Source organism: Cydia splendana, chromosome 10, assembly GCF_910591565.1.
Source record: "Cydia splendana chromosome 10, ilCydSple1.2, whole genome shotgun sequence".
NCBI classification, from domain to species: Eukaryota; Metazoa; Arthropoda; class Insecta; order Lepidoptera; family Tortricidae; genus Cydia; species Cydia splendana.
This window is the reverse complement of record NC_085969.1, coordinates 5,818,343-5,830,909: the sequence shown is the minus strand read 5'-3', so window position 1 is coordinate 5,830,909 and position 12,567 is coordinate 5,818,343. Positions and strand designations below refer to the sequence as shown.

General features: G+C 36.0%; 2 protein-coding genes across 2 annotated transcripts; one reads left to right on the top strand and one right to left on the bottom strand.

The window, feature by feature from the left end:
* Positions 1-207: 207 nt before the first annotated feature.
* LOC134794135 (methionine synthase reductase) lies at positions 208-4,078 on the top strand. Its single transcript, XM_063765841.1, has 5 exons — positions 208-423; positions 510-656; positions 1,234-1,464; positions 2,130-2,819; positions 3,797-4,078. The coding sequence occupies exons 1-5, from the start codon at positions 301-303 to the stop codon at positions 4,010-4,012; spliced, it is 1,407 nt and encodes a 468-aa protein (XP_063621911.1). The 5' UTR covers positions 208-300; the 3' UTR covers positions 4,013-4,078.
* A 2,509-nt stretch (positions 4,079-6,587) lies between these two features.
* On the bottom strand, positions 6,588-12,210 carry LOC134794134 (serine/threonine-protein kinase PAK 3-like). The gene is made up of 2 exons (XM_063765840.1): positions 11,333-12,210; positions 6,588-7,955 (listed from the first exon to the last, which is right to left on the bottom strand). The coding sequence occupies exons 1-2, from the start codon at positions 12,027-12,029 to the stop codon at positions 7,162-7,164; spliced, it is 1,491 nt and encodes a 496-aa protein (XP_063621910.1). The 5' UTR covers positions 12,030-12,210; the 3' UTR covers positions 6,588-7,161.
* Positions 12,211-12,567: the final 357 nt, after the last annotated feature.

Genomic DNA, 12,567 nt, shown 5'->3' with positions numbered 1-12,567 from the left:
ACACTGTAGATGCGAAAATGCAACTGTGAACATCACGTTTGTCAGTCCGTCCGTCCGTCACTTTTTTTTGTAGCATTATTGGTAGTGCATTATTTGGCTGTTCATTAACACGATTCCATAGTTTGACCCAAAGAGAATATAATCACTACGTGTTTGACCTATGGGTTTGACATTTGTTTGACACACACGTGCACTTGTCAGACTTGTCTTGTCATTTCATGATTTCATTCGGCGTCATGGCGTTCGCGTTGCGTGAATCAAAATCGCATCACTTGTAAATTTTGTTTAAATATCGTAAAAATGGTGGTCACATATCATTACCAAGACATGTTCGATGAAGCATTGAAAACTGAAATTATTACTTTACCCGCATGTAAAGATTCTAGCTTAAAACTTGAGTATTTGGAGATTGGAACCTCTGATGTAAGTTTGTGAAACATTTAAATGATTCACACGTGATTTTTGAACTGCATTTTGAATTAATTATTATATGAAATTTGTGTTTTAAGGTTACCGGGCCTGTCTATAAGGAAGCGCCACCTGCCTTACCCTTTGCGCGTTCAGAAGTATATGAAGCTCAAATATTGAGTTCTCGACGCTTAACCTCGGTTAACGCCGACTGCAAGACTATGTACGAAGTCACGTTTGATGTAAAGGTAAGTTTTATTCATAGTTTACAAAACCTGATTCTTACATACAGTATAAACTTAGTTTAGGTCCAATACTTGTATCCTATTCAAGGGGTAATCACGACCTATTGTCGTGCACCTCTACAAAACATTTTCTGAGACAAATTCTGAGAGATAAAAACTTTGTAATATGTTTCTTTTGAGTTTTAATCTTTAACTGTCCATTTTCTTGTACCTCTATCAGTGGGGAGACACTCCTCACTTTTGGAAAATTCGGCTACATTCGGGATCAGCATTGCTCCAAGCAATTATTAGGGTTGGCACCACTTGACGTCCTTTTGCGTGCACAACCACAGATAAGTTAGACTTGAATTTTGACAACCCTAAATAGGCGAAAGGGATAGTACCATACATTAGAAAGGGATGTCCCTGAATTGCTTTCAAACTTCGGTTTTGTAGGAAGTGTCCTTTCTGTATGGTAGTACTATTATTTATTCTGTGCCTCTATTTAATTATTATTAATTTAGATGAATCAAAATTGCATTCGTCTTGGTTATAAAGATTGCATAGTAGTTAATCTGAAACTTTAATATTAACATTTCAGGAGAGTAATTTTGAGTTTAAAGCTGGAGACACAATAGGCATCCTTCCTCGAAATAGTCCAGAGGATGTGAACTCTATCCTAGATCATCTGGGCATACCACATGGAGACCAGTTGTACAACCTTACTGTGGACAGCGGCTCAAAGACTAAGGTGCCTGCGCATGTACCCATGAGATCCACATTGAGACATGTACTTACACATTGTTTGGATCTGAGGGGAGTCTTGAAAAAGGTAATTAAAGTTATTAGCAACCAGTAATTTGACTCGTTAGTTTACACATGGCTAGTAATTGGTAACAATGGCCTAATTTCATGGCAACATGTTCGAGTTAAAGTAAAGGAAAGTAACAATTTTGAAGGAGATGTAAATTAAGGTTCATATGAAGATTGTTAACCTTAATTAATAATTTCAGCTGAATTTTACTTTACAGATGCCTTTAACTCAACAATGCTGCCATGAAATTAAACCATTGTGACTGATACACACACACATTACACATGGCATTTACTTTGGCTTCATTCATTCTCACATCAGATTCATAATTTGGGACTGTCACAACACATCATGTTTGTGTGTGCATGCGTGCGCGTGTTCGTGTGTGTGATTCATGATTTGTGTTTGTGTTATACAACATTTCCTTAGTACCATAATCTTGAACTTAAAGGTGTCTTAATGTAATATTTATTGTATTACTCATACTTAAGGAACTAAATTATTTTGATAATATGGAAATACATGGTAATATAATATTATAATATATGGTATTATGGGAATGAGACAGATCAAGAATTCAATGTTTTGAGATCACTGCAATAAATGTTGAGTACAATCCCAATTAATAATAAGAGTAAATGTTCCAATTATTTCATTGATTAGTTTGATGTTATTTCTTCCAGCTTTTTCTTCTGGCAATATCAAAGCATACCAAATGTGATACTGAAAGAAAAACTCTAGAATATCTATGCAGCAAGGAAGGTGCAGCGGCATACATAAAACATATATTGAACAGAGGCATATGCATCTTAGACATATTTACAATTTTCAAAACATGTCGCCCACCCGTCCATATACTACTAGCCAACTTACCCAGGTTACTACCACGACCATACTCCATAGTGAACAGTGGAGTGAAAGATTCCAGTACACTTCAAATTTGCTTTTCAGTTATGGAATTAAACAACAGAAAGGGACTGACAACTGGCTGGTTGGAATCACAGATTGTAAATGATACATTTGAAAATAGAATGGAAAATCTAAGTATAACAAATGAGAGTCTTAACAGGGTCCCTATGTATGTAAGAAAAAATATGACAGAATTTTCTTTACCTCATAATATTGAAAATCCTTTACTACTGATAGCTACTGGCACTGGTATAGCACCATTTATAGGATTCTTAGAAGAGAGAGAGTTAATGAAATCAAATAATAGTAAAATGGGAGAGGTGTGGCTGTTCTTTGGGTGTAGAGATCCCAATTTAGATTATTTATATCAAGAAGAATTGGAACAGTATGAAGATAACTTGACTTTGACAAAACTTGTAACAGCATTCTCTAGGATACAAAGTGAGGAAGCCAGACATGTTCAGGTTAGTAAATTAGCATATAATTTATTACTAATACATAGTATATTGTATTTTTTCTTACATAGAGACTACTAAGTAATATTAGATTGTTGATCTCCATCTAGTTGTGTGTCTTCTATGTACTAATACTAATTAATCACTGTTGTTCTTATATCAACACAGTGAACTACCATTGGTAGACAAAAGACATTCTTGATTTAGGAATGGACAGTTAACTACAACTGTTAACAAAGTCACATATAATAGATAGAGCCACTTAGACAGACATACGACAAAGGTGCAATGCTGTTTGGCAAGCTCTCCGAAAGTTCACTTAGATTAATAGGCTTTATATCTTTTTAGTAGCGCCACCTACATTGACACACAACTTTGTATGAAGATTAACAGTCTTTTTTACTTAGGTGTCTCTATAGAAGATTAGTTAGCAACCAATGATTAGAAAAGGCATGCGTAAAGCATTCCACAATCAGTGCGCGCCCAGACTCGGCCCAAGACCCGCTCATTGTAATCTTGATGGCATTAGTCTTGATCTATAGCCATTGTAAAGCCAATGAGACATAACAGACGTTTAATAAAACCTCTACATTGTACTACACATAGCAATGAAAGTGGGTACCTTTTCCAGAGAGATTCTGTAGAAATTCTACTTTTTTTCATTGTCTTTTACCAGTCATCATTGTAAAATTGATTTCTTTATTTTCATATTTTAATTAATGTTATTAAATGTAGCTTTTGTTAAATTACAGTGTAATGGTTTTATTATGGTCTATTAATAATAATAAACACAAGTTTGCAAGTAAAACCTTGTGTTCCTAAAGATGAATTATTATACATTTTCTCTCACAACGTGGCAACTTGGGTTCGGCCCGTCGCTCGATCGTGGATATTTGACGATTCTTTAGTAATATGAGGTTGCTAAATAAGACTAGGATCTAAATTAGAATTTTATCTACATCTCTAATTGATATTTTCATTCGCAGGATGCTTTAAATGAGAATGGCAAAGACGTAGCAAGATTAATAGAGCAAGGAGCGTCTGTGTTTGTATGCGGAGAAGCGAAAACTATGGGTGCTCAAGTCAAAGAGTGTATAACTAGCTATTTAGTTGAATACAGTGGTAAAACTCAAGATGAAGCTAAGCGGTGTATATCTCAGATGGAAAAGGACAAACGATATGTGGTTGATTTGTGGAGTTAGTGCAATATTTAATGTTGATATTTTTTGTACAGAAAGTAATTGATTAAATTACATATTTATTTATTAGGTATGAATTTCATTTTGATCAGACGAGAGCCTTACCCATTTCTTCAAGTCAAGACCAGCTCTTTGATGGAATGAAATAGAAAATAAATGTTGGTAAATGGATCGAGACGATCGAGACCATGAGCGTTTCGAAACGTTAAGGTAAATGCACCTATTTATGTCAATAGATTCGAACAGGTATAAAATAAGAAGACGTGATAAATTTTACAAAAATAATTTAATAGGCATATGATAAAAATGCTTCAAAAGTGTCATTGGTGTATAAAACTAATTGCATAGCATCTAGCTCCGAAACAAATTCGTTGTGCGGCTACAGCTAGGTCCTAACTAACTGCGATACCTAACTATAGTCTACGTATGATAGACATTAGACATATATATGTTGGCTGTGCGAGAAATGGTGAACTGTAATAATTATGAGACCACCATTTCTTCTTTTAGCCTAAATGGCTGTTGCTACACCAAGGCAATTATAAGGATTTAATATTGGACACAGATATAATATTGGTTCTTATTTGGTAGGATCGGTATTGATGCTTAATCACGACTTACTTAATTACACTTATTTCAGCTAAATTGTGAACACGTGTTTTATTAAGTAATTACACATAACATGTTTTGCTTTACATAACAAGAACCATAACTTATAATTAAAAAAAAGTTTTATTTATACAGTGGTTGTTCCTATATCACCTTGGTATAACAGCACGCCTTATGGGAAGCAGGCACTCACGGCAGGCCCGCATAGGCCACGATACACGAATAAAGCCTTTACACTTATAAACAAACCTCTTGACCGACCTTAGTGCACCTACGACCTAGGTACGTTTAAGGGCCTCTACAAACTTCACCGATATCACATGCGACTTATGATTCATTGCGGTTTTTGGTCGATCGATCAAATTCCTTGCGCGTTAGTAGACATCAGTGTATCAACATCGCGTGCATATATCGGTGACGTCTGTGGATCCCATTATTCAGATCGGTCAAAAAGGTAGCAGTTTGTTACATCTTGCTATTAGACATAAACTGTAACACATGTACAAAAGGACGATTTTATTTAAGCGCTGTATACGCTTTCGCAAATAATATTGCAGAAATATTAAAATATAATTTCTCTTAATAGCAAGACATACTTATACCTAGAAAATACAAGTTTAGGTCGGCGGTAGAACATAAGTTATGTTACCAAAAACTTTTAACTTTCAAACTAATACAATATTGGATACTGATAAAAAATACTAAAATTACATTCGTCTGCCCTTTGGCATGACGTAGGTAGCTCATAAAAATCTCAGTTCAATTGACGGAAGAATGCCCTTAGCGATAAGACTTAATGATAGGTAAACTGTATTGTGCATTCATGTACTTTAATCCGTTGTTATATGGTCCATTTTCAAATAACACATGTTAGTAAGGGCACCACAGTGCATCAAATAAAATGATAAGAATTTATAGTTTCTAATGTCTCGGTTTAGGATAACTGTTTAAACCTAAAACAAATTATGAGAACTGTTGTCAACTTGTTGTCAATTTCAACCTTCTAGCTAAAAGGTAAAACTGTTGTTTGAATCGATTATTTCGATACACCAAATAATTATGATTAATAAAGGGAAATCCTGCATTTCAGTTTGTTTTATTCCTATTACTATTTACTGTACTGTTGGACTAAAGCAATGTAGCATCTCCGTACTTCCAACAGGATAGAGGAAGTAGAAGATATCCATAAACTATAATTACAATGCTCATAAAATGTGCATGTGTAATTCTTTTGGTATGTCGCGACCTCTGTTATTATAAATTAAACTGTTTTGTGTTACGTCTCTAGATTACGTCAGTGTATTTTTCCTTATAGGATAATGCATTTCAATTTAGCTTACATTACACATACGAATAATTAAACATTGCACGTTCCAGTAGCAGAGCTATTACTCACATTAGATGGTGCTGATTGCTGATCACGAGTTTAAAACTGATCTGGCATTATTCCATATTAGGTAGTGTTAGACCAAGAAAAGTCTGCAGCGATTTTGATAGCCCACACAGTGCAAGTGTTATTTTAAACGTCAAACTTCTATGATATTATGACGTAGGTATAAATAAGACTTGCACTGCGTGGGCTATCAAAATCGCTGCAGACTTTTCTTGGTCTAACTCTAGGTATGTATCTACCTCTATACCTACTTGTGCGCCAAATATAATTCAAACTTTTAAATCGATCGAGTATATCAAAACTTCTTTCTTGGTATTATAAAAATGGAGTAGTAAAATATTATATTATTTCAGTCTACCGATATTGCAGTCTCGATATATTATTTTTAGGTTAGTTATTATTAGGATCCAGTCTGTTTTTTAGAAAAGTCAGGAATGTGATAAAATGCCGCTATTATCATGTATGATAAAACGATCAAGTCTGGTAGAAAAATATAGAAATCAAAGCATAGATAGCTTACAATATATGTTTTAAGACTAGCTACATTCAATATTTATGTACATTTTTGGTAAATAAATAAAAACTTCGCACCAATTCCATTAAATTTGTAAGAAAATGCTATCATTGGACAGATGTCGTATTTTTAAGTATCTAATCAAATTACAAAACGTTATCTCCTTAAACTAAATTTTATAACCCAAATCTAAATAATAATTGTAAATCCATTATGGCATTTTTGTTGTACATATATAATTTTAAAGTTCACTTAATATCAAACGGGAAGCATCACTCTAGGTACGTTAGTGATGTTACATATCTATATCGGAGGCGATAACTTATCTGCACCAACGTGACGATAAGACAAAAGCTAAAACGAGCCGTAGTATTGTCAAAATAAATAATCTTGTGATTCTACGCCTATTCATCAACTGTTCTTAACGTCTAGAGCGGGACACGCGTATACTTAAAGACACTGACGTTTCTAAATAGTCGTATTGTCATCGCGCACAATAGTGCAAAGCCTTTACAATCATAGCGAACCTTTTCAGTCATACGCCAATCGAAAAATACCCTTGGCACCTCATTGTACAAATTCTAAAAAACTGCTACAAAACTATCGATACAAAATAGGGAATGGAAGTTTCCGGGTTCATTCGAAGTTCTTGTGCAGGATTTTCTGCGCGGCTTTTATAAGCGGCGTCAGCGTTCGTAGCTCCATTGCGCAGCGCAGGAAAGGATGCTCTAGCAACTCCTCAGCTGTCGCTCTTAGGTCCACATCTACTTGAAGGCACTTGTCTAAAAAGTCCTGGAAGTTCGCCGACAAATTCTCCCACCGTGGTATCTTCGGCCGCCCCACAGCAGCTATCAAGTATAGCGCTCTTAGCGGAGTTTCTTTCATGTAGGGGGGCTCGCCTTCTATCATCTCGATAGCCATAATCCCAAGCGACCACACGTCCACTTTCTTCCCGTACTGTTTTCTCGTGACTACCTCGGGCGCCATCCAGTATGGTGTACCTACCATGGTTTGTCGTTTCTCGTCACCGACTATATTTGCGCAGAAGCCGAAATCTGTGACTTTGACGCTTCCGTCCATGCCTAAGAGTACGTTGTCAGATTTGATGTCTCTATGAATTGTGCCCTTGGAGTGTAGGAAGGCTATAGCTTGGAGGGTCTCGCGGCAGACCGCGGCGATCTGTCCCTCCTTCATCACGACCTCTGTAACTACATCTGTGAGCGACCCGCCATCGAGGAGTTCCATAGCGACCCATAAATGATCGTAGCTGAGGAACGCGTCGAGGAAATTGACCAAGTTTTTGTGGTTGAAACCTTTGAGCACGTTGATTTCGTTGAGGATGAGATCTTTTCTGGACTGCTTCGTGAGGTCGATGTCTTTGATCGCGACCCGCGACTTGTCCTTACTGTCAATCGCCACAAACACCACACCTGTTGAAGATGAAAAATAGTTTTAAGTAACCACATCATCTCTAGCGATTCCGGTAAGATATATGCGTGAAGTCACATTTAAAGTAAATTTTTGTAATGGCAATTTTGACCTTTTGGACCCAGACAATATTTTTTATGTTAAATGTTTGGGATTTTGGGATAGTCTTTCACATATGTAACTCTGATGGTAGTGCATGTGTAATTGTGTATGGTATCTACATTTTGATTACTTCAGCCATTAGGATGAGGAGGTGCATGTTTACGCCCGTGACTTTATATTTGCAAATTACTACGCGACCTAAGTTGTAGGCAAAACTTTCTTCTGTTTGTTAACTGATAGAGAATGCATTAAGGCCTTAAATCCGCCATTTGTACTTCCTGTGCAATTACAGGTTAAATCAATAAATATTTAGTTCCATTAAAGAGTACCATGTAGGTAAAACTGCCTGCGCTCGCGGTGTTTCACCCTTAGGGCGATACTCGTTTGAACGCCTTGCAAGTAGCGGGTAGTAAGGATTAAGGCAAATTTTTCTTAACTGGAACACCGCGAGCGTAGGCGATTGTACAATTAGCTGTTACTGGTCATTGACCCACATATGTTATGACTCGAATTTATAAACGCTTGCGTTTAAGCAGATCTGCTTAAAGGGGGACAAAGCACACAACACGTTATCCAAAAAAATGCTCCACTCCATGTGTATAGATAGGAATGTAATGTACCTAACGTTTTCAATGTCACAGTACTCATAATAGCAGTGGCAATAGCGCCACAGTGAGTAATCCGTCAGGTGAACTAGATTAGATAAGTGTCAATTGAAGATCTTTCCAGCCAGTCTGGTTGGCGCAAGGCAATTTCTTGGACAGATTTAAATGAATTTATTGCTTGAGATTGCACAGCCTACACTTATGCACTTACAAGGCTGGCTGTCACAGTAATAGGTTAGTCAATGAGAAAGTTTCAATCTTTCGAAGCAACAAGCAATGCAATGTTAGGAATATATACAGGGTGTCCCAGAACTACCACGTCACAGTGATACCGGAGGTAGGTCAACTCCAGAGGATCCTAACCAGCCTAACATGACCCCAGTAAAAGTTGCATGGTTTTACCTACTTCATGAGACCAACAAAAATGCGTAACTTTGTATGGATATTTTCTCGCAATTTATTGCCTTTATAGCCTTTATCTATACAGATTATCTAATACTAGCGACCCGCCCAGGCTTCGGACGGGTTAACAAATTATACACTTTAAACCTTCCTCAAGAATCACTCTATTGATAGGTAAAAACCGCATGAAAATCCGTTCAGTAGTTTTTGAGTTTATCGGGAACAAACATACAAACACAGAAACAGACAGACGCGGCTGGGTACTTTCTTTTATAAGGTGTAGTGATAAAAGGGATAATTCCCATTTTATTCTACAGAGAATATATGCACGCACTGTGTGTGCGTTCTTCTGACGTCACTGGACGTCAGTGCAGTGACACTGGCGTCACGGAAAATATATTCTCATTAAATACTTACATGTCGTCCAATAAATAGACTAGAATAAAATTGGTTTACCCAACTAAAACTATAAATACGAAAGTCTGTATGTTAGTCGTCTTGAAGAGCCACAATCATATCTAGAAAAAGCCACATGTAGCTCGCGAGCCACGGTTTACCGACCTCTGGCTTAAATAAAAGGGTCTAGGATATTTCCATTCCCAAATTTATTAACAATTACATTTTTTAACTTTAGTTTAGGTGTTCAGATGTGGGTGTAAATTATTCATATCCTAGGTGTTTAAAATTATCATTTAATTAAATTATAAATCTGTTATTTAGTTGTGTAATCTCTCTATGTTCTTATCTCTACCTGCTAAGCTATTGCAAGTAATGATGACAGTAGTTGCATAAGAGAAGTAATTGCAGTAAAGGTGTCAATCTTCAAACATTCCTCATTAACATTTATTATTGGCCATTAGGTAAAGTTTGGTCTAATTTTAATGATTAACATTAAAATTTAGTGGGAATTAAGGAAATAAACATTAAATAGATGCACATTAAAATAATAACTGTACCAGTTTCAAATAGACTGTGTGAAATGAAATTCTATACTTTGATAAATATTTCAAAATACATTTAGTTATAACTACATTCCAAAGTAGACAGTTTGCTGTGTTCATTAAAGGTCAAACACTAACTATATGTTATGCTTCATAAATAAAAAAAAAATGAAAGATGTGTGTTCTCTTAAATTATAAGACTACTCATTTTAGCTATACATATGTATAATTGTTGAATAGGGTGATTCACTTTTGTATGGAGAAAAAAAAGTTGTAATATTTTTCCTGACTTTGCTCACCAATGGAGTCTCCCCACACTAAAAACTATCTATTTCAATTTTCAAAAGAATCGAATAACGTTTAGAGGTTGCACAAGTTGAAAAGGTAGAGTGAGAACCCCATACATTGCGTGAAAATGAACTATGTTCTAAAATGACAAAATATAATGAACTGATACTAAAATCGAATGAGAAAACTCAATTTTGCGTCTAAAACACGATAAAAGCACTTTTCCTTTGGAAACAGGTGGAAAAACTGAAAAATCTTAATTAGAACATTTATCGAGTAACCAAAATCCAAGTTCACTACTAATTTTAAAATTTATTTATATGTAAAAGGTTCAGTATCACACTACTCTCCGCTTTGATGGTAGCCGCTTAAACCATTTTCTACCCTCCGATGTAGAGTCATTGGTTATTTGAAAAATCTTTGTTGATGTTGTGCAACCTCTAAATGTTGACCGATTTTAAATTTTTTTAACGTATAATATTTTTTTATCAGTTAGAACAAGAATTCGAGCAAAGTCAGATGAAAATCGAAAATTCGGAAAAATGAAACATCCTATTGTTGAAGATAATGTATATGGTAATATTTTCTTTTATTAAGGTAGGCAACCAATTACTTCTCTCTGCTTAACCCAAAAGAAATTTCAAGAACTTGTACGCTCTCATTCTAACTATAAAATCAATCAATAAAAAGTGGACGTAAAGTAAAATGTGCATAATTAAGCATAATAAAAACTGATGAAAGTAAATTGTTTTGTTTGTTTATACTTATTCAAATTTTAATTGAACCATGGTATAAGTTATGACTTTATGACTAACATATTGGGTCAAAATTATATTAACTTAACAATAATAGGGTTGAAAAAAGGTATCCATATTATAATAGGTTTACATTCAGACAGCAGGCGAACAGTTTTTTTTTGTTGGTTTTTTTTGAGAAGAAGTAAAAAAGTTTATGAATAAAGTAAAAAAAATTGGTATAAAGCAGCACCCGAGTGGCTACTAAACCAATGAAAACCAAGTAAGAAAAACAAAAAATATTTACCTGAGGCCCCAGCACCAAGGTCTTTGACCCTTTCGAACCTCATGTAGGGATCATCTTTATTACAAATTCTCTTCAATTCCTCATATATTTCCTCATCAGTTAGAGTTGCATTTACAAGCTCTTTCTTCCTTAATATAGGGCTCTCTTCTGCCTCATGCCCGATGAGTGTGAGGTCTTCAACTACAGCTGTGAGGTCCATCATGGCATCTTTCTTCTTCATGCCATGCTTGGTGGGTGCCGCAGGCATGGTTTGCCGGATACCATAGGACTCGCTTTGCACTTCCTCCTCACTGCTCTGCCCGAAAGACAGATCAGAATCTTGACTTTGGTGAGCATTTTTCTTATCTAATAACTTTTCTATTTCTAAATCCTCTTCTGTGATGGCTTGTTCTGTTACGAACGGTTTGAAGGGCTCGTTGGGCGCTTTTTCTTTTTTGATGGTGTATATGTGGAACTTGACCGCGGCAGCGGCCGCGTCTGGGTTTTCATGTTGCTCCGCGGGAGTGATCTGTGTGTTTAGCAGGCGCTGCCACGAAGTCGGGAGCCCTTCCAGCATTCCCGTCTCTGAATTCTTACTCACATGTATGTGTTGTTTAACATTTGTGGGCATGCCAATTTCCGTAGCTCGCTCCTCTTTTGTGGGCTTGTTCTTAGCGAACAGCTTCCCGAACACTCCTGTCCTCGAGCGCCCCGTCATCTTGTTTCAGTCTTTTTAACACTTATAAATCACTAGATCATTTCAATATAACGTCACTGTACACTTAAATCTAAATTCCTTGCATGATACATTTAAGAAATTACTTAATTTATCAACTAAAGGAGTGGCTTGCAATCACGAATGGTACTTATCACGTATCTGTCAAATGGACAACTGGACAGCGTCTTGTTCCACGCAGAACGTATAAACAATTAAAGCCGTATCGCCATGTTACAACTGCTAACTAAAAGGTTTGAGACTGGTCATCATTTTGAGACAATCATTTTGTTAATTTATATACCATGTAAAATTGATTTAAGCATTACGTATTAAACATGCTTTTATTTTGATTTGTTGCGTTGCAAGTTGTTAGCGTTCAGTACTAGTAAAGGAACGTTTTCATTCCGCAGTGTTGGCATTCTGTTGTGCAGATAAAAACCGGAATCTCAAGATGATTCATCCAATCGATGGTGACCACTGTGCGCGAAAAAAGTATTTGAATCATATCGAGAGATATTTGTTTGTTCATTGTAAACAT